Raw genomic sequence first — 20,325 nt, 5'->3', positions numbered from 1 at the left:
TTTTCTTTCCATTCATTTAACCCTTCAGGGTAGTGCTGATTCATATGGGCTCCAAAATGTTTTCACTTTACTGTCCTTTGCTGCCCCCCACTCCTCACCCCTCAAGGAGTTGAGTTGTAAACCCATTTCTTAGCAAATCAAACTATATTCCTCATCATGGCTAATCATCATATTGTTGTGGTTTCCCGCCCGTCGGCGTGCGGGCGACCGCTTCTAGCCAATGGCAGCCGCTCTCGCCCACCGAACGGACAAACCTACTCTCAGCTTTCGGATTAATGCCGAAATCCAGCTACGGGTGTATCTTTAATCACACCACAGCCTTGTCAATACTCTACCCACGCGCTACAGGGTCCAATCGCCGAATGGTCGATTTACCTAATTAATCGCGCGGGAAAACTACCGAGAGACTGTACCTCAACGGGGCCTGCTTGGAAACGAGCCGCTAAGCAGCTCGCTCCGTTTGCGATTTGCCGAGCGGTGTATATCGCCAAGCCCCGCCGGATCCGATTCTTTTATCGGCTATTAAAAAGCCAGCTATATTCCAAACTCAATTATGGCAGTTCAATGAGGGAAAGGACGCAACGAACGGGTCAACATTTAAACAATGACATTTATTTACACATGCACATATACAAGCAATGCACGTATACAATCATGCAGTCATGTATGCAACCAATGCATGTATGGGACAAAACACGAGTAACAAAGCCTACAGCCGTTCTATTATTATTTATTTACATGCACTTAACAGTTCTACTTAACGGACTTCACGCCACACGTTCATTCAAAGAAAAACCCCAGAAAAGAAAAGGGGCAAGAACTGGGCCTCGTGGGCCTTTAATGGTTCACGGAGCTGTGAAGACCGAAAAAGCTCCGAGAGACCGCGCTGGATACCTGCTGCCTTCGTGACGACTCGCTGGGCGCTCCTCGATGTCCCGTCCACACGGCAGCTGGCGTGACCGCGGCGCAGCCCAGGCCTTGTCGTGCGGCCCGGTCGATCGGGCCTAGTCGACAACGCCTCAGAGGAACGAACGGGCATTTGCTCTTTCAGAGTTGATGCTCTCTTAACCCTGCGTTAGTACCATGGTTTTTTTTTACGCCGTTAGTATCCTGGGGCGTTTGAGCAACCCAACTTTTAAATTTTTAAATGAAGCATGTAAGCAAAAATAGCATGAAGTTTTACTCATTTATTTTGTGAACGCATGCAGGATTATACATATTATGAAATTTCAGTTTGATTTCATAGTACATGAGTACATAAATACATCAAGACAATAATAGAAAACAAAATTTATCAAAACTCATGATTTATCAAAAAATCCTCATCACTCACTTTCATCACTTACGGTGTTGAGATGTGGTTTAGGAGATGGCTAGGAGATGTCGTTGTGGTGAAGGTGGTTGTTGTGAAGGCGGTTGTGGAGAAGGTGGTTGTGGTGGTTGAAATGTGGTTGGTCCAAAATAAAGATAGCAAAATAAAAACGGCTAACTGAAGATTCACAGCCCTGCACACGAATAATTTCCCGTTAAACATCGGTGGGGAAATCTATCTGAACACAGACTTATCGACATAACTGATCTAAGGACCTATATGGTGTCCTGCGAATTTCCACAACCGTAACAATGTGCATGATGTTTCACATCAATCAGTTAAGTGGTTCTGGAGAACAAGATTTATTTTTAATTTTTTTTTAATTTTCAATCCAATATGGCCACCAGACCATGTGACTGATGATGTCATAACTTTCATTCTTCACTCACATCGGGTCGTAGATCAGATATGAAGGTTCAGATTTTTCAGGCAAGGATTTTCATTCAACCAACTCTAGCTGGAATACCACTTCACTGTGATGTCATCATTATCATGTTATACGAGGTCCGTCTAAAAAGTAACAGGACTGAGCCTGCTGTGTGCTCCACTGACACAACTTGCGTTAGTCTTTCGCAACATTCCAGCAATATATATGATTGGTGATGGTTGACTGCGCTCAATGTGTGATTTTTTTACAGGTCGTGCTTTACACGTTGTCTCGTCTGAGTCGTCACGCTTTGAGTCGTGAGCAGAGAGTCAATCTGAAGTTTCTTGCCAAGCTTGGCAAAACACCTTCCGAATCCTTCGCAATGCTGCAGCAAGTCTAAGGGCAAGAAACGATGTCATGTACACGTGCATTTGAATGGCACAAGAGGTTCAAAGAGGGACGGGAGGAGGTTGAAGACGATCCACGGTCTGGAAGACCTTCAACGAGCAGAACGGCGGACAACATCGAGCGTGTGAAGCAGATGGTGTGCGCAGATCATCGACTCACGGTGCAGATGATTGCTGAGGAACTTTCCATCAACAAGGACACTGTCTGGAGCATCACCACTGAAAATCTCGAAATGCGGGAGGTGTGTGCAAAGATGGTCCCCAAGCTGTTGTCCGAAGACCAGAAACAGCAAAGAGTCACTGTCTGTCACGACATTATCGAGCGCCTTGAGGACGATCCAGACATGCTGGAGAGTCATTACTGGCGATGAATCGTGGATATTCGAATACGATCCCGAGACCGCACGGCAGTCGGCAGTGGAAATGTCCAGCATCATCAAGACCAAAGAAAGCATGAAGTCGAATGTCAAGGTGATGCTCATCGCGTTCGCGTTTTTTGACATCAAGGGCATCGTTCGAGTTTCTACCACAGGGTCAAACAGTGAATCAATACGTGTACAAGGAGATCCTCCGGCACCTCATGAGATCAGTCCGGGACAAGAGGAGGGATCTGTGGGAGAACACCTGGGTGCTCCACCATGACAACGTCCCTGCTCAGTGCCCTGAGCATCCGACAGTTTCTGGCAGAGAGGAACGTGCCAACTCTGGAGCAACCCCCGTATATGCCAGACTTTGCCCCTTGTGATTTTTTTCCTATTCCCCAAGCTCAAGGGGGTGATCAAGGGGACCCGATTTCCTGATGTGGAGGTCATCAAAAGGGCCGTGACGACGGAGCTCTGGAACATTCCAGAAGAAGCCTTCCGGGGCTACATCAAAGTGTGGAAGAAGAGGATGGACAAGTATGTGAGACTGGTGGGAAACTATTTTGAAGGGGACAACAATTGCCACACTTCCCACATTTACAAAACTATCATCAAAAGCTTATGCAGCAACTCATCCTCGACTCTCATCTTTTGCTTGTAAAAGCTACATTTCCATGCCCAAAGGGACCCAGACAGCTCGGCCCTCCATACATCAAAGGACCCTGAAGGCTGCCTGGTTTGTACGTATTTATAAATTTCAGGATCCCTATCCCAGAGTGCCCTCAGCCCTCTGCTGTCTTTGTTTTCATATTGCCACCAACAGGTACCTTGGATACCCAAATATCCTCACACTAAGCAACTGGCTTAAGTATCACCTTGTTACATTCATTGACTATTTGAAACCTCTGTTTGGTGGCACTCAGGTCTATCTCCTTCATCCTCTCCTTGGGCAATGGCTGGGTCTCCCTCTTCATATTGTTGCGAATTCGCGCCCGCCGGCGTGCGATCGGCCGCTCGACTCGAATGGCGGCACGTCGCCCACCGGACGGACAATTCAGTCGTGACCCTCTCAGAACAACGCCGGGAGCTAGTCACGGGTGGGGGTTTAACCTCACCACGATCGTGCCAATTGGTCACCCGCGCAGGATAGGGATGCTCGCCAAATTCGACCTACCTAAGTACCTGCGCGAGTGGTCGACCGGGCGATCGTACCACGCCACAGGCCGACTCCGGACACGAACCGCTTAAGCAGTCCGTTCCGTGCTACAGTGATAACCGAGCGGTGTTATCATCGGCCTTGATGGTTCAGATTAATTACCGGGATGTTGAACCCACTACGAACCCCTTACGTGAAGTGGGATGGAGAGTCAATAAAAGGAAGGAGACGAAGCGAAGGGGGAACAATTACACTGCACACGCAGACCAGCACGGAAGGCACGTATTTACAGTCACAATAATCATGTACAATAAAGCAAAAGCAAGTCAAGAAATGGCACGTATACACAATCACAGGCAAAAGAGATGTCCCGACTAAACCCGACACACTACAGAAAAAGGGACTAATACCTTTGCTGAGTTTCTTTGGAGCAGGACCATTCTCTTTATAGCTGGATAAAAACTCTGAAATTCAAATGATTTGTGACTGTTTATAAAACGTTTTGACTGTCTTTCTTTTCTGGTGAGACTTTCAAACATCGAACATTGTCTGTAAATATTTATGATCAAATTCATTACTGCCTAATAGGCTTGCAGGATGGCTTAGAACTATGTTGCACACTTGCCTCGAAGCTGTCTAGCCTGGGTTCGAATCTCGGCACAGCTACAAACTGGCATCCTGGTGTTTCACGGACAGGGTGATTCATGATTGTGTGTGCCGCCCCTCAGATGAGGTTTAAACTGGCCAGCTTGTTTGGTGGATGTTAAAGGTTCTGTGCTGTCCTTTGTGAAGAGTGGACAAGCTCTCGCCGGCACCCTGATCAAATTACAAATTCCTGCCCTTTTACCTGCCAGGGACAACTGCATCAGCGGCACTGACAACACCCCACGCATGATGTAACCCAGCAGCCTCGTTCTGCACATGAAAAGATGATGACCAGCCACTCTCCCTCTTGTTCCATTTTCGAGCCAAGTTATGTCATCACTCACTTTAACACACATTCCTCCTGGCAGCACCAACTCTGCGATCTGACAAAAATTAATTTAGGCCAAAGGGCAGTTCCTCCATTTGTCCTATCTTTCAAATTTATGTGACAACATATGTGATGTAACATAGCTAAATAGGGTGGCTGGGCAGTCCAAGCCAATCTGTGATGTAATATTTCTGAATAGGGGGGCAGGGTAGTGCAGGCCAATCTGTGATGTAACATGGCTAAACAGGGGGACTGGGCAGTCCAGGCAAATATGTAACACAACATAGCTGAGCAGGGTGCCTGGGCAGTCCAGGCCAATCTGTGATGTAACATACCTGAAAAGGGGGCAGGGCAGTCTAGGGAAATCTGTGATGTAACATACCTGAATATGGGGGCTGGTCAATCCTGGCCAATCTGTGATGTAACATACCTGAATAGGGGGGCTGATCAATCCTGGCCAATCTGTGATGTAACATACCTGAATAGGGGGGCTGATCAATCCTGGCCAATCTGTGATGTAACATACCTGAATATGGGGGCTGGTCAATCCTGGCCAATCTGTGATGTAACATACCTGAATAGGGGGGCTGGTCAATCCTGGCCAATATGTAATGGAACAGCTGAAGAGGGGGGGGCTGGACAGTGATATTGGGCATTACCCTTGACTGGTTTTGGAAATGTCAGACATTTCTTGGCCAAAATTAAGTTTTTTGTTTGTTTGTTTTGTTTTCTTTTCATAATTCTCTATTCATTCGAATACTAGCTTTTTCTTCTCTTTCATTTCTGACTCTCTTTCTCTCTCTCTCTCTTTCATTATCTGTCTCTCGAAGGAGAAGTGAATTATTGTAGAAATTTTTCTGTACGACCCACTTGTCTGCACCTGGATGGGTTTGAGGGTTGTGGAGTAGCGGCTGAAACCCGAATCCTATCCAAGTTCCTCCTGATGACTCCATCTTTGCTCTTTACTTCTTCAGGTTCCTTCTTGGTCTTCCATTTCTTTTTTAGGTAAATAAGTGTGGCAATACAGTCTGAATATGTGTATTCTTATGCAGATACCCAACCCTAATCAATGACCTTAGTCTTTTATTCCAAACGATATATTTAATGAACTGAAGGTTGACCAAGCTACCATGATAACCGGTTGTGGGGAGCATCGTGCAGGTACAGATCTGGATGTTTGTTGGATAATAAACCCCGATAAGCTTATAATTAACACATAAATGTCCACTGCTCGAGAAGAGATAATGATAGGGATTGCAAGTTTCTCGGCTTCCAATTGCATTTATATCGTAACACTGCTATAAATGTGTTGACTCACTAAAACCCTTGTGCCAACATGCAAACATTTACACGACTATAAGTTGTGTAAATTCTGTTTTAATTACCCTGCGCACACCAACCGAAAAGCCGGGTTAAGCAATTGGTTCACTTTCTCTGTCTATGTGTCTGTCTGTCCACAAACATCAGTATATGATCAAGGAACAACTTTTGAATCAATTTCAATTGAATGTTATATTTACCTCCGCCACCTAACGTGGACGGAGGTTATGTTTTCGCCCTTGTTTGTTTATCTCTGAACAGGGTATCTCAAAAGTTATGGACGGATTCGGATGGAATTTGGTGGACAAGGACGAATCAATTCGATTTCGGTGAAGATCCAGATCTGGATGCGAGGGTTAAAAAAAAAAAATTATCCAAGTGATTCTTCATTATTTAGAAATGGGCCAAAAATGACATATATCATGATATTTCAAAAAGTTGTGCATGGATTATGACAAAACTTGGTGGATGAGTTGGGTAGGTGACAAGAAGAACATGATTGGATTTTGGTTCAGGTCAGCAGATCCATCCTGTCAGTGGGACACAAAACGTGAACTGTTCAGCCTGGTGGAGGTATGCGCTCTACCAAGTGCCGTTCGAGTTTGAACATGAATCAGAACAAGAACCTGCAGTCTAGGAATACTTTGGCTCTGAATTTGGCATATTGTATGGAATCCTGTCCCGATCATGCATGCACAGAGAGGAGTGAGATAATTTTTCTAGCCTGTCTGGCAATGAAACAAAATTGAAATCATTCCAAACAGGAAACCTGTTTTAGGAACGTCATAAAGGACACAAACAACAGGAACAAATAACTAATGTACCGTGTTTAATAAGGTGGCGTATAAGACCCTGCATCAATGGTTGTAAACTTCTGAAAAAAGTTTTTTTTTTTCTACAACCTTTAAAACAATGTGGAACACTAATCGTCTTGTTGGCATTTTGAGAAGCCTTCCGTTGAGCTGGACTTGGACAAAATATTACAGCATTTTATGCCATCTTGACCAATTGGCATCTCAAGGAGATGGGGATGGGCCAGGCATCTGCCCAGGGGATGGCCAGATGGAGGCCCCTGGAGTACCAGCGGAAAGTGGACGCAGCGACGCGCTGCTCTAGCACATGCTTCCATACCTGACCTGACCATTCAAATCTGCCACTCGCAGACCCTCCCCATGTCCTTTTTTCTTACCACTGCACAGGGTAAGGTATTCAATGAACTCTCTAGCTTTGTTCATTGTTTGGAAGCTCATGGAGGAGCTAGTACACAAAACGAAGCAGGACATTTACCAAAAGGAAAAGAATAGTAGAATAAGAGGAGGGGGGCACACCAACAAGGTTGAGGGACAAAAGAGAGGAAGACTGAGAGAAATAAGAGATGGGGAGAATGAGGGCCGATTATAGCTGATATGTGATTTGCCCAGGAAGATCATGGTTGATATTGAGGTCCAAAAGTTTGAGTGAATGAACTTCTTCAGGATTGTCAAAGAAAGTACAGTATATGGGAGAGTTTGCCATATGGTCTTTTTGGAGAGACATAGTAAGAATGAGATTGGTTAAGATTGAAAGACATATTCCAGAGAGTTTAGACAGCTCGTGGTTCTACAGGGTGTTTTCAAAAAAAGCGGTGCAGTTAAAACCAAACACTTCTTGTGCAAAAAGATACAGCATTTCTTGTCAAATACAACAAGGATACATCAGAGGTAAAAGAAGATTTGATTTTGAAAATTCTTCAACAGTTGCAGCATATACTTTAATTTCAAAATAAACATACACATGAAGCAAAAGTATTTTGTCTAGTGCACTGTTACTTTTGAAAGACCCTGTATCAAGGTCTGCAGAGAGGTTGCTGCCTGCCTATCTGAATGATAAGGGATGTTGCTGCAGAGAGCGGAGTCATCAACAACGAGACGAAGAGGATTTTCCAATGAATCAGAAAGACCGTTGATGAAAATTAGGAAGAGGACTGGGCCAAAAACATCCAGCCTTGACAAAGAGAAGAGGTGAGAGGACACTGCTGAGATCCGAATGTTGACTATGAGGAGAAGAGGAAGTCAGAAAGCCATGTGTGGAGGTGGGCTTAGATGCCATAGGCAGAGATTATGGAGAGCAAGGTGGGGTGCCAGACTGTATCTGTATTGCATGCTGGAGATGTGTCCAGAGAGACTGCCTTGATCTCACTTCTGACATTGAGGGCCTCCATCCATTATTGAGAGAGCAGAAACAGCATGACCAGGATAGAATGATCAGGTCTGAATCCGAACTGATGGTCTGATATCAGGCCATTGGAGAAAAGGAAGGACTCTGATAATATCGACTGCGATAATGGATTCCATTACCTCACTGATTATTGGAAGTAAGCTGATAGGTCTGTAGTTAAGAGTACCTGTTTTTTGCACTGTGTTTGAGCAATGCAGTGATGTTGACTGACTTCCAAGAAGATGGAAAATGATTTAGGACAAATTATAGGGTGAACTGAGCAGAAAGAGGATGTGCAAGAGCAGCAGAATAGATTTTTTAGGACATGTGCGCTGATGCCATCCTGGACAGTTCCAGAATCCACGAAGTGAAGGCAAGTTGGTTCAAGGCAACTGCCTCACTGCACAAATCAGTGTACTATAGGTTAGGGTTGGCAGATATAGTACACCAGTCCTGAAGTGAGATGGATGCTTGCAGTCCCATGCTTAATGTTTTATATTGTTGTGGTTGACCAAATTCGCAAACCACCATTCAGGTCCCTTAGGTGAGATATCTCGGTAAGTATATGTGTAGTTAGGCCCAACCCATTGTCTAGAGGGAATAAATGTCATTCATGCGGGCTGCGACTCTTCAGGATAGCCGTTTTTCTTTTACTATCTTTATTTTGGACCAGCCGCCATTATTACCACCACCAACCACGTCTCAACAGCCATCACACAACAACCACCAACCACAACGCGGCCATCACAACAACAACCACCAACCACAACGCCGCTTCACCACAACCGCCACGACCTTTACCGTCACAACTCGCCACCATCGCATCACCGTCATCTCGCGCCACTCGTGGGCACCGATGCTGGACTCGTGTAGGGCGCGCACCGAGCAGCGTGTTCAAAAACATCACGGACTTTCCGCAGAAAAACGGATCAAAAACGACTCACGCCCACTTTTGTTCCGTCCAATCGGTGAGCGAGGGGGGATTTGGCCCCGCCTCCAGGGCGTTGGAGGGCGGTCGCTATATGCAAATTCATGGATCAAAAAGCATTCACACCCACTTTTCCTCGGGCCAATGGGGAGCCAGTTAGAGAGGTGAAAGGTCGGAGGCAGAGGGTCAAAGATGAAAGAGCGAAGCCACGGGGCTTATAAAAACGACTGCGTTCGTCAGACAAGTTGAGTAGGAGTTGAGTTGGAAGTTGAGTAGGAGTTGAGTTGAGTTGAGTTGAGTTGAGTTGAGTTGAGTTGAGTTGAGTTGAGTTTGCGGAATTCGAGAGAGTCGTCGGTGGAGCTGGAAAGAAGTGGTACTAGTCGGAGTGAAGAGGACGGAGCTGTGGAGAGGTGACAGCGGCGAAGGCGGACGAGGGGGTGCTCGCGTCGGTGCCGGGAGCTGCACACCAGAGAGGCCAGCAACGCGACCGAGGTGGAGGAGGAGACGCTCGCCGCGGGACCCGAGATTTTGTGAAATCCTCCTTTCCCGGAGTATCAGCAACCCCCTCCTGTTTCCCCCCGCGCTGAGATAGTGCGACAAAAGGGGGCCCCCTTCCCACCCCCACCAGACACTGTCCGCGAGGCCCGCGGAGTTGAGGCACCACCGCCACTTCGCTTCTCATCAGACGGGTAGGCCCGACACGGTATCGGCCCCAGGCCCGCCTACCCCCTCATCCTGGAGGGTGGTTCTCTTTTCTTTTGCTTTGGGAATATGTGTTGTCGGGCGCCGTCTGTGAAGTAAAATTGTATAAGTGTTGCCGTGTGCCCGGTAGTCGGATAGATCTGCATTGTTGCATTTGCTTTGTGTGTAATATTGCATTGTCTTCTTCTTTTACATGTGCTTTTGGTGGAATTGTATATGTGTGCTTTCCGTTCATCGCGAAATAAATGTGCTTATTGTTGAACTGTTTTCCCGCTTCGCTTCGTCATTTCTTTCATTGAATCCCCATCTTGCTTCACGTAAAGGGTTGGTCGTGGGCTAAGACGCCCGATAATTAATCGAACCGTCGAGGCCGACGAATAACACCGCTCGGTTATCCCGATAGTACGGAACGGGTCGCTTAAGTGGCCCGTGTCCGAAGTCGACCTGCGGCGAGGTGCGATCGCCCGGTCTACCCTCCGTGTGGGTACTTAGGTAGGTCGAATTTGGCGAGCAGCCCTATCCCACGCGGGGGCCGATTGGCACGATCGCGGTGAGACCGAAAGGTCCACCCGTGACTGGTTCCCGGCGTTAGTCCGAGAGGGTCACGACTGGATTGTCCGTCCGGTGGGCGACGTGCCGCGATTCGAGTTACGTGGCCGTCAGCACGCCGGCGGGCGCGAATCCGCAACACTGGTGTCAGGTCGTGCGATACAAACCCATCGCCCTCCTCACGGCACTGGTAACGGAGAACGGGAAAATGGGCTCTCCTGTCTCCGGCTAAATTCACGGGAATCGGTCCAGGGGTGAGAGAAGCGACCCCCGATTCCCTCCAAATTACGAGCGAGCTAAATTAACCCTTTAAGAGAAGCAAGATGGCGTCTCAAGGCGAGCGGGAGCCGGGGGTATTAGAAATGGATGTAGAATGTGTAGGATCCATGGATCAGGATGAAATCCCCGTGCAGGAAATGTTGGTTGTACAGGAAAACGAACTCGCCCAACTGAACCCAGAGCCCGAAATGGGTGCGGCAGCGGCCGCGGTGTATGACACCTCCCCTCCCCCTCTCCTCCAAAACCCTTCCCCAACCCCTGCCGAAACGGCTCACCCAAGCGCACCCGACATGGCCCAGCTATTCACCATGCTGGCACAAATGAATGCGGAAATGACAGCGAAGATAAATGCGGATATGAAAAACGAAATGAAAGGCATGAACGAAAAGATGGATACAAACGCAAATGAAATGAAAAACGAAATGAACGGAATGAACAAGCAAATGGACGAAGTGAAAACGACGATGGATGCGAATACACAGCAAATGAGGGAAGAAATGAAAAAGCTGCGGGGTGAGACGCAGAACATGGGCCGATGCCTGCAGGCGGGCATGAAGGCCGTGACCAGGGAGATAAAAATGGCGACTCCACGTGTAGGAACGAACGAGCTGGGAGGGGGTGCAACGGCTGACAGGCCCGCGGTGGAGGCGGGCGAAAAAATAATTCGGGGGGCGTGTTGGGCGAGGGTCGTGACGATGACCAAAAGGGAAAAATTAAATGGGGAGACCAAAACGTGCGAGACGAGACACGAGGTGACGACAAAGGAAATAAAAATAGTTGAGACAAGGGAGGTAAAGGGTGAAGAAGTGACTGAGTGGGCAGAGACACGGGAGATGGGAATGATAGAGGGAAGACTGCACGATGAAGACGGGGTAAGTGACGCACACACACACACGGAGGTAGTGGAGGATAATGGGGGTGAGCTGGTGGACTGGGTGGAGACCCAGTGCGAGCAGCGGGATAGCCTCCTCCAGGAACGAGGGGAGGGAGTATGCCCCCTTGAGGCGAGTCACGACCAGGTGAGTTCGGTCGTGCTTTGCGAGGTTGAGGGGAGGAGTGCTGCGGACAGGTGCACGGAGAGAAAATTGGGGGGTATAGAGGCCCCGGAGACCCTTGTGGGGACACGAATCCCCAGTGTGGTTGTCCCTGTGTGTGGTGCAAGGTGTGAGTGCGTCCCCGTGTGTGGAAGCGACCCCGTGTGTGAGTGGTGTGATGGCGATGGTGCCGGAGTGCGTGCTTCCCAGCACGCCGTGTGTGGATGAGGCACCGTGTGTGGAAGAGGCCGTGTGTGTGAGTGAAACGGCCGGTATGGATGAGGCACCGCGGGTGAGTTCCCCCGCGTGTGTGAGTGAGGGACGGTGTGTGCATGAGGCACCGCGAGTGAATGGAGCACCACGTGTGAGTGGTATGGGTTATGCAAGGGAGACCGTGTGTGTGAGAGAGCGGTATGTGAGGGAGATGTCGGTTGGCATGCGGGAGCACGCAGCCGCGTCTCCCGGTGTGAATGTGATGGAGTGGAGTGTGTGCGTCGTAACACGCGGGAGCGCGTGTGTTGAATGGCGACGACGGCGACATGTGAGGAAAGAAAGCCGAGTAGCGGCTGTCGTTGTTTCGGGGACCGTGCCGGGTTCACCCAGCAGTGAGCACGAGGTCCGTGCTGTGCAACGCACGAGGCCCCCACGTGCTCGCTTGCGAGAGTGAAGTCCCGGTCCGGAAACGCACGCGGTGGATTTGCCGATCCCGCGGACGGACAAAGTTTAGGCAGGATAATGGATTTGGACCGGACGGGTTCTCCACGCGATCGTGTGTGTTCAGCTCCAACGGGCAAAGCACATGTGTTCGCGTGGGGAACCCCTCGAGACGTGGGGCTTGTGTTTTTTTATGCGCACGGTGACGTCATGGCTGCACGTGGGGTTGGAATCCGGCAGGAGGGGAATCCCTGCCGGATGGTACCGTCCAAGGAGGGACGAGGAACACGTGCAGCTGCATGACGTCACAGGCAGGTGCAAAGTGCGCGAGCTCTGAGTTGCCGCGCTGGTGCTGCGCATGCAAATGGAAAAAAAAAAAAACAAGCCTCACTTTCGGGTGCACAGGATTCCTGGGTAAGGGGTGGAAGACCCCCTTGCCTGGGCACAGGATGGAAACTAGTTAGGGGGAAGGGTGAGCTTAGTTAGACCGACTCCATGGGGCAGGGGTAAGTCCTCATGGAGTCCGTGGAATGGATTAGTTGGAGGGATTTAGTGAGCTTTAGGTTGGGAAATTGATTAATGGGATTATTTGGAGACAGTGACAGACTTGTGAATGTGTAGAGGGGACGTAGTTTAGCTACGTAGGTTAAATGGAACGTGCTGTAGTATAAGGGACGACGTGGGAGCACGAGTTAGTTCGGGGAGGTAGTTAGAAGGATGGCAGAGTTCAGTGGTGTGTATGTTGAAGAGTTGTTGGTGAGTGAAGTGGAAGCATGTGCTTGGTGAGTGAGTGAGGCCAGCGGGTCTGTGTGAATGGAGCGAATGGGGAATGCATGGTGCGATGAGTGATTGGGGGAAGGAGTGACTCCCGCCCAAGGGACCCCGGGGTCAGTGTAGAGTGAGTTAGGGGGTTAGTTAAATTGAAAAATGGAAGTCGTTTTGTTGTTGGTGGGGAAGTAGGCTCGAAACCCGTTTGGAGGGGTGCAGGAGCCCTGTTGACGGGCTTGGGAGCGTGGCTGCGAAAGGTGAGTATCGCTGAGTGGGTACCCCGGGCACCAGGCTAGTCAGCCGTGGTAGGCCAAGGGCCCATGGGGGGCCGGGATAGCGTAGTGGGCACGGGTGCGCCTGCTTGGTGCGGGGGCCCGGGGCGCCATTAGCCGCGTGGGCAGTGTTGTGGGCAAGGGTGACCCTCGGAAAGGGGCCTGGGAAGCCAGCCTGCCACGTGTGCGTTTCAGGGGAGGTGCCATGGGGGGCACTCCCCGGTGTTTAGGGAGCTGGTAGGCTCGGAGGCAGTGTAGTGCCCGGGGGTGCCATAGCGGGAGAATCGGCAGAGGGTCGTGCCTGCCAAAGGGAGCCACGTGTCCCAGCCATGAGACCGTGTAAGGGCACGGAGAGAAAATTGGGGGGCGAGGCCCGAAATTGTGAGGACACCAACACAGGCGACGGGAATCTGGGTTGTTAGAACCAATAGTTTAAGCGAGAGGCGCTTGTTGAAAGCCCCGGGGTAGTTTAACAGTTAAATGGATAGGGTAGATTAGGAAGTGTACCCCTCCGCACCATCCATCCCCTCGCTCTCGTTGTGGGCCGCTGGACCCACTTTGTGTTATAGATCGCTGAACTCTGGGGAGGCCATCCTGAGGCTTCGTTGGGCCTCGACACAGGACGTTAGCTCTCGCTTATTCCCCTCCGGGAAGGGAACGTAGGGGTTGGGAGTAGGCTAGATGACAGGATAGGTTAGCCGAACAAGGACAGTACAGGGGGTTAGGGGACGATTTATAGTGGGGAAGTAAAAGAAAAAAAAAATAATAATAAAAAAACAAGTTGGGGCTAAATTGGGGTTTGGACAAATTAAGGGAGTGGGTATGGACAGTGACAGGCAAAGGCGATAGGTGGGAGGGAGACAGGTATGTAGGTCCGAGCCCGCCTTCTGAGTGGCCATCACCACCGCACTCCCTCCACCAACCTCCACTGAACGGCGAAGGCTGGCCAGCTTCATCTGCTGGCTGTGTTGCTGCAAGGCCTGTGCCGGCCCACTTCATCTGCCGGCTGGCTGTTTTCTTCAAGGCCTGTGCCGGCCCACTTCATCGGCAGCTGTTGTTGTGCTGCAAGGCCTGTGCCGGCCGGATCATCTGCAGCTGTGGTACTTCAAGGCCTGTGCCGGCCAGTTCATCTGCCGGCTGTGTTTGCCTGCAACGGCCTGGTTCTGCGGGCTGTGTTTGCCTGCAGCGGCCTTCTTCTGCGGGCTGTGTTTGCCTGCTGCCTTTGCCATGCCATGCCCACTGCCCAGGTTCACCAGCCCCGTTCAATTTTTGCTTTGCCCCCCCCTCTGTTCATTGCCATGTGCGCCAGGATCGTAAAAGCAACAGTTTGCAAGCTGCAAGAACTGCCCCGTTGGCAGCTACAACACGGGCCTGCAGTGGCGGCCCGTGCACCGTGTTTGCGTCCATCCATTCATCCATCCATTCGTTGTGTTCATTGCGTGTGCCACTTGAGCTGGCACGGAGACTACGTTTGTGCAGCCCATGCACCGTTGTGGTTCACTGCGTTCAGTTCAAAAAGGAAGGCCTTGGACTGCGTGTGAGCAGCCGACCACGTTCCCGTCACCTGCATTGTTTGAGCCAGAGACTGCATGTGAGCAGCCTGGCTCCCTGCTAACTGCTTTCTTTTTGCAGAGTTCAGTGATCCTGGGCCATGGTTTAGTGTAAAATTTCTAAGTTAAGGTTAAGATGTACTGTAAATATGAGTGCGCCCCCGGCATGTTTGTCTTAGCGCCGGCAATTTTATTTATTTATTTATCGTCCGTGTGAGTGAGTTTGTTTAGGTAGTTACTCAGCCCTTAGGTTATTTATTTTGGGGACACGAATACCATGAATGTCGCACTCAGGGATCCGTAGGTAAAATGTACTAGGGGAAAACTACACATGATGGCACACGAAAATTTGACGACTCGGGACGAGTCTGTAAAAAGGGGAGGGGGTAGTGTTGTGGTTGACCAAATTCGCAAACCACCATTCAGGTCCCTTAGGTGAGATATCTCGGTAAGTATATGTGTAGTTAGGCCCAACCCGTTGTCTAGAGGGAATAAATGTCATTCATGCGGGCTGCGACTCTTCAGGATAGCCGTTTTTCTTTTACTATCTTTATTTTGGACCAGCCGCCATTATTACCACCACCAACCACGTCTCAACAGCCATCACACAACAACCACCAACCACAACGCGGCCATCACAACAACAACCACCAACCACAACGCCGCTTCACCACAACCGCCACGACCTTTACCGTCACAACTCGCCACCATCGCATCACCGTCATCTCGCGCCACTCGTGGGCACCGATGCTGGACTCGTGTAGGGCGCGCACCGAGCAGCGTGTTCAAAAGCATCGCGGACTTTCCGCAGAAAAACGGATCAAAAACGACTCACGCCCACTTTTGTTCCGTCCAATCGGTGAGCGAGGGGCGATTTGGCCCCGCCTCCAGGGCGTTGGAGGGCGGTCGCTATATGCAAATTCATGGATCAAAAAGCATTCACGCCCACTTTTCCTCGGGCCAATGGGGAGCCAGTTAGAGAGGTGAAAGGTCGGAGGCAGAGGGTCAAAGATGAAAGAGCGAAGCCACGGGGCTTATAAAAACGACTGCGTTCGTCAGACAAGTTGAGTGGGAGTTCAGTTGGAAGTTGAGTAGGAGTTGAGTTGAGTGTGCGGAATTCGAGAGAGTTGTCGGTGGAGCTGGAAAGAAGTGGTACTAGTCGGAGTGAAGAGGACGGAGCTGTGGAGAGGTGACAGTGGCGAAGGCGGACGAGGGGGTGCTCGCGTCGGTGCCGGGAGCTGCACACCAGAGAGGCCAGCAACGCGACCGAGGTGGAGGAGGAGACGCTCGCCGCGGGACCCGAGATTTTGTGAAATCCTCCTTTCCCCGAGCATCAGCAACCCCCTCCTGTTTCCCCCCCGCGCTGAGATAGTGCGACAAAAGGGGGCCCCCTTCCCACCCCCTACCAGACACTGTCCGCGAGGCCCGCGGAGTTGAGGCACCACCGCCACTTCGCGTATCATCATCAGACGGGTAGGCCCGACACGGTCTCGGCCCCAGGCCCGCCTACCCCTTCATCCTGGAGGGTGGTTCTCTTTTCTTTTGCTTTGGGAATATGTGTTGTCGGCGCCGTCTGTGAAGTAAAATTGTATAAGTGTTGCCGTGTGCCCGGTAGTCGGATAGATCTGCATTGTTGCATTTGCTTTGTGTGTAATATTGCATTGTCTTCTTCTTTTACATGTGCTTTTGGTGGAATTGTATATGTGTGCTTTTCGTTCATCGCAAAATAAATGTGCTTATTGTTGAACTGTTTTCCCGCTTTGCTTCGTCATTTCTTTCATTGAATCCCCATCTTGCTTCACGTAAAGGGTTGGTCGTGGGCTAAGACGCCCGATAATTAATCAAATCGTCGAGGCCGACGAATAACACCGCTCGGTTATCCCGATAGTACGGAACGGGTCGCTTAAGTGGCCCGTGTCCGAAGTCGACCTGCGGCGAGGTGCGATCGCCCGGTCTACCCTCCGTGTGGGTACTTAGGTAGGTCGAATTTGGCGAGCAGCCCTATCCCACGCGGGGGCCGATTGGCACGATCGCGGTGAGACCGAAAGGTCCACCCGTGACTGGTTCCCGGCGTTAGTCCGAGAGGGTCACGACTGGATTGTCCGTCCGGTGGGCGACGTGCCGCGATTCGAGTTACGTGGCCGTCAGCACGCCGGCGGGCGCGAATCCGCAACAATATATTGTGTTATTTTTATATGGATTAAATCAATCTATGTTATTAAATTGTTTTAATACTTGTTTCAGTTGATTTGGGGGAATGGTTTGGATATACATCACTTTTGGAATGGAACTGTCCATATTCCTAGTGAACGATCAAACATAATAGTGAACGCTTTCTGCTTGCCTTTTCCATAGAAAGCGCTGGTGGAATCACATCCCGTGAATGCGTGTAAACCTATTAGTGCCTTGCATACATCAGCTCCAAAACAACAGGTCATCTTCTGCAAATCCATAATGTGTGATGTCTCAAACACCTCATTGCGAGTCATGAAGAATGTATTGCAGGACAGATTTTGTTGAAGACAAAGGGAAATTATGCCCACATCCGAGTCGCAGCTCACGATTACAACTTCTTCAAATGTTGCACTAGCGTGTTGCGCATGGAGAAGAAGCCGCGTGTCTGCTTCCTCGTGGTCACATGACAACTCATCAACTGAGCAAATGGTTGTGATGGCATTCCTACTCCTCAGAACGTGACAGTACTCTCCATGTGTAATGTACACATCAACGTCCCTATCGAAGTAGGCACGCAAGTTGATGTCCTTCCATATCGACATGAGGAAAGCAACAAGTGATTCTATATTCTGACCGCTTGACATGAATTTTGACCATTGCTTCGGTGTTTTTTTGGTCTTTACCATAAATATGTATGGTCTGGCTGCCACTGACCGCTCTCCTATCCCTGTCTTCATTTTTTACGCTTATATCAGGGTAGTGATCGACAACAAAATCTAGGCGAGCACAATTCGTGTTCTTGGCAAATTTTGTTAAGGCAGAGAAAATGGCATCAGCCAGCCCTCCAAAAGTAGCTGGGATAGGCTTAATGAACTGAATAGGGGACTCGTATCAACAATGATCGCTGCGTGGTCAGGGATGCCACTTCAGGTAGTCAATGCACTTTTCCTCGACCATTGTCAGGAGCATTGTCAGATAATGTCCTGACATACTGACAGAATTTTCAATTTGATGTCAACAGATACACCAACACGCTTAGCTAGTGTTGGATGATCACTTGCACCACTGCACCAAGCCATGAAATTGAAAAGTTCAATGGGCACAAAGTCCTCCACTGTATTGACGTTCAGACAGTTAGACGATGGAGGCCATGGTTTACTTACATCAGGTGCGTCTTGAATGAAGTGTTGTAAGATGAGTCCAGCAGTAAACAAAGTTCTTGTTTCATCATGTAGTGAAATATCATGTAGTGAAACTGGCTGATTGCTATCACTTTCGTGTTCAGTTCCCATATAGGTCTCGGTTTCTGTCGCCTATGATGGAAGTTGTTCAATCAAGTCATTTGCTTCCAAATTCTCACAGAAGACCATTTGACACTTATTTCGCCGGAAGGGTGTGTAAAATCTCAGCTGGGGATAGTCGTGTTGCAGCCTTTTCTTCAGTTTGTCTGTGCTATGAAAGAAAGGACAATTTGTGAGAATTTAATTTAATGAATAGAATCATGGTGCGATTATAGTGAGAAAATGTACAATTCCAGAAACCATAATAATACAATCCATATAGGATTCTATAGCCATGTTATAATGTATTTAGTGCCAGAAAAGGCTTCACCGATATTGTGATGCATCTGCTGCTTCTGTGTCCTCAACACACTTCATGAACAGTTGCATCAGCTTATTAATTCTAAGTATCTCCTGCCCTTCAATGAGACGTTCCTCGATGATGTCGGTGCAGAATGCTCTGGATGATGGCATGTATGGTTTCGCTGTCTGCTCACTGAAAATTTCAAAATAATGCATGTCTAGTTAAACAAATTTACTGGAAAAGAGTATATTGACCAGATACATGTATGGATGACCAATCAAACATGGTGACACTAACCTGTTGGTTGGTTTACTTAGGAAGCGAGTGCAGGACCTGAAGCAGGTGAGGTGATATCTTACTTCAATGGCCACACAATCACGATCAGAAATTTGAAGCAAGATATTCTTCCCCGTCACATCATTCCTGGATCGAGCAACTTCCATTAATCTACCTGAAAATTTAGAGAACGAACATCAATACCACATCCAACTACAGAGTTTATACAAGTACGTAATATGGACAATATGGATAAATATGTGTATCATGATAACGAATCAATAGTTCACCGAGTAAAAAAAGTGCTTTACGACGACATACCAGCGGATTGTGTGTCTGCTTGACATAAACGATCCTTGATCCTTTTCCCTGTAGCAGTGCGGTACAGATCAGTACGATTGCAAATAATACAAACAGCTGGAAGTACATTCCTGGTGGACTTGTGAGTGGAGGCTGAGCGCAGTTTTTTTTGGAGATGGTTCATAGTCAATGTTATCATCAGGCACACCTTCTTCACCAAGTTGTTGGCCTTCCTCGTTGTTATTTTCATTGTCATACAGATGTGCTTTCTGCTCGCGTTTCTCAGTGCCACGTATCCTCTTGATGTCAGTGAAGCGACGGTAACAATAGTCGTGATAGCCCAGGGATTCTGGTACTTCATCCCATGGAAGTTTGAAGAAAACAGTTTCACTTGCCTCGATCGCCAGCTTCCGTTCGTGACCATCTAAAACCATCCATTTCCGAGCACAAGTCCGGAATTTTTCCCACCTTGCCACCGAAAATGGTGGGGCACCATCATTTTCTACATTTGCCTGATGAAGTAAGCACTCGCAAGGTTCAAAACCGAACATTTTGACGATGAAAACAACGAAAATGTTATAAAACACACCGCTTCACGGGCACAGCCATCTTGAATAATTAATTTGTTTTGGGACATACATTCACCGTTCAGTGGTCACGTGACCATCAAGAACAAACAGCTGAGCGGGCGGAACAAAATGGCGGGGCACCATCATTTTCTCCATTTGCCTGATGAATTAAGCACTCGCAAGGTTCAAAACCGAACATTTTGACGATGAAAACAACGAAAATGTTATAAAACAAACCGCTTCACGGGCGCAGCCATCTTGAATAATTAATTTGTTTTGGGACATACATTCACCGTTCAGTGGTCACGTGACCATCAAGAACAAACAGCTGAGCGGGCGGAACAAAATGGCGATTTTCATGACGGAAATACGCAATAACTGCAGGATTTTGAGTGGAGATCTTGTGGATTGAGAATGTATTCATCACAAAGAATAATTCTGTACAGGATTTGTCTATCCCCCCCCCCCCCCCCCGATAGGTGGGACGAAACTGCACGATACAAGTTATGGCTGGTGACCTAATGAAAGCTTT

At 48.9% G+C, this 20,325-nt stretch overlaps 1 protein-coding gene across 5 annotated transcripts in view; it reads right to left on the bottom strand.

Moving 5' to 3' along the window:
• Positions 1-286: 286 nt before the first annotated feature.
• Positions 287-20,325, bottom strand: part of LOC147010953 (uncharacterized) — a 21,748-nt gene continuing 1,709 nt past the window's right edge. For 2 of the 5 annotated variants that reach the window (XR_015052520.1, XR_015052521.1), the window contains exons 2-3: positions 18,946-19,099; positions 16,287-18,840 (exon numbers count right to left, since the gene is read on the bottom strand). Coding sequence is in view for 1 of the 5 variants with exons in the window: in XM_085860341.1 (XP_085716467.1) it covers positions 785-1,070; positions 1,347-1,505; positions 18,946-19,099; positions 19,246-19,648 (1,002 nt within the window). In the remaining 4 variants the exon portion in view is untranslated. Of the gene's footprint in view, positions 1,506-16,286; positions 18,841-18,945; positions 19,100-19,245; positions 19,737-20,325 lie in introns of those variants that run through there. The other 3 variants (XM_085860341.1, XR_015052523.1, XR_015052522.1) reach the window with 3 other exon arrangements.

This window comes from Eptatretus burgeri, chromosome 16 (assembly GCF_056783735.1).
Source record: "Eptatretus burgeri isolate ZD-2024b chromosome 16, Ebu_testis_v1, whole genome shotgun sequence".
Classification (NCBI taxonomy): Eukaryota; Metazoa; Chordata; class Myxini; order Myxiniformes; family Myxinidae; genus Eptatretus; species Eptatretus burgeri.
This window is presented reverse-complemented; position numbering and strand designations above follow the sequence as displayed.